The following is a 2,137-nucleotide window of genomic DNA, read 5'->3' as shown; positions in this document are numbered from 1 at the left end:
AATCCAGACTTTTGAATCTTAGTGTAATATCCATTTCTAACATGTTATTTATTATTAGCAATTTGATATTGTTGACAGTAAAACAGCCACTCAGATTATGGATTTAGTGTGCCATCCAGACACCTTTTACATATTTTTATCCTTCATTTGATTTGCAACGCACTAATCATAATTTCACATACTATTTAGGGAGGATAGCATGCAAATTAGTATCCCTCTGATTGATTCCGTCTTTATGTCCCACAGAGAATGAGATTGCTGCTCTGTCTCAGATGTCCTGGCTGATGAAGACTGCAGCCATTGAGCTCAGAGTGACCTCACTGAACCGTCAGCGCTCTCACACACAGAGACTGCTCAACCTCCTCCTGGATGACCAGCCAAACACATTACATGCCGGTAATACATACACCCAAAGTTCCTCACGATGTCCAGCCACATTGAAGTAAACACAACTGAATCTGTCTTTTAGCAGATGGAGAGACAGGCATGGAAGAGGAGAGTAGATCAGTCAGTGGTTTCCTGCATTTTGGCACCGTCTCCAAAGGTAAGAGAAAGTCTGGTTACTTTGCAGTTTGTTCTGACGCTTTAGAAAGGAAGAAGCCATCTGATTTTGAATATAATTAGTTAATCATCCATTGCTCTTTTAGTACGCGGGAGGCTGCTGAGTGTTTTGGATGCCATAGACTTCAGTCAGGAGGCCCCGGAGCTTCTGCAGCTGGACTTCTTTGAGCGTGCTCAGATTGAGCAGGTCATCACCAACTGTGAACACGTCAACGAGCAGGGACACACGGTCTGCAACGTCAAGGTATGTGGATGGCTCACTGATTTCCTGCATGCATTAGACCTTATACGGTCATTTATTTATTATAAGAATATACAATTAATATTTTCATTGTTTCATCATGTTTTCAGTTGCTCCATCGAGTTTTAGTTGCCGAGATCAATGCACTGCAGGGCATGGCGGCCATTGGGCAAAGACCACTGCTGTTGGAGGCGAGTGTGTCTCTGATATTTGCAGGCAAGCATTACAATTTATTTATTTATTTTTTTCATGGTGCTGATTGTTTTGTCGGTATCAGGAGGTGAACTCAATCCTGCAGCAGGTGGTGGAGAGGAACCGCGTGCGGTGTAGTCTCAGTGCAAAGCGTCATGCTCTGCAGAGCTGGAGGAGTCTGGTGGAGACCATCCTCACGGCCTGTCCTTCAGAGCTCATCCCAGCCGACCAGCGCCAGCTGATCATCAGAGACCTGCTGCTGGATCTGCACGACAAGGTAGGAAAACTAATGAGGAGGAAGATGCTTTTAAACGAGGAACAGCATGTGACTTGCTTCTCTCTTTCCTCTAGGTGTTATCAGAAGATGCTGCTGGTGAATTGATGCCAATTGTAGCCGGGGCGGTCTTCACATTAACAGCACAACTCAGCCAATCGGTGCTGTCTGAGCAGCAGGGGGCGGGGCCTCATGGTGGCTCTGGATCAGGATTTGCTTCAATCGCTAACTCCGCCCTCCACCTCATCCTAAGGAAGCTACTGGATTTTATCTTGTGCACAGGTTAGAAGTGTTTTCAGGGTTGACTAATCCGCTAACCTGGGTAAATTAATTCCACCATGTTAGAGGTTAAATGGTTAAAGTTCTTGTTTTACTCCCTGGTGTTTGTTTACATCAAGGTGGAGGTTTCCAGCGTCTAAGGTCTCACCTTTATGGCGCTCTGCTCTACTACCTGCAAATTGCCCAGAAACCTGAGGAGCCAGAGACACTCCAGACAGGTATAGAAACACGGATATGACAAAGCAAGGGCAAAATTTTATTTTATTCACATACACGCATACTTTCCTAGACAGCATTTTGGGACGTTTAAGCCTTCATTTTGCAATCTAATTTTAGAAAGGTTTTGGCAACATTGCTCATACCTTTCATGGATATATCCTAGAATGTTTAATAATATTTTACTATTTGATTGCATATAATATTTAGGATTAAAATAGATTTAATAAATATCAAAAAATCTAATACACATTTTATATAGATATATTTTATTTATATATATATAAAATTAAAAGTGCAGATATATTTCATAGCTGTATCCCAGAATGTATAATAATCCTTCACTAATTTGAGTGAATATTTTATATTTTTTT

General features: G+C 41.9%; 1 protein-coding gene across 1 annotated transcript; it reads left to right on the top strand.

Annotated features, from left to right (window-relative positions):
• Positions 1 to 246: 246 nt before the first annotated feature.
• LOC107580366 (nuclear pore complex protein Nup205-like) lies at positions 247 to 1,765 on the top strand (the record flags this gene model as incomplete). The annotated part of the gene is made up of 7 exons (XM_016266078.1): positions 247 to 396; positions 470 to 544; positions 648 to 805; positions 913 to 993; positions 1,080 to 1,271; positions 1,346 to 1,550; positions 1,667 to 1,765. Coding segments are annotated over 7 exons (960 nt in total), but the record flags the coding sequence as incomplete, so codon positions are not given.
• Between the last annotated feature and the right edge of the window lie 372 nt (positions 1,766 to 2,137).

The sequence above is a fragment of the Sinocyclocheilus grahami genome, unplaced genomic scaffold (assembly GCF_001515645.1).
Source record: "Sinocyclocheilus grahami isolate Dianchi unplaced genomic scaffold, SAMN03320097.WGS_v1.1 scaffold32246.1, whole genome shotgun sequence".
NCBI classification, from domain to species: Eukaryota; Metazoa; Chordata; class Actinopteri; order Cypriniformes; family Cyprinidae; genus Sinocyclocheilus; species Sinocyclocheilus grahami.
This window is presented reverse-complemented; position numbering and strand designations above follow the sequence as displayed.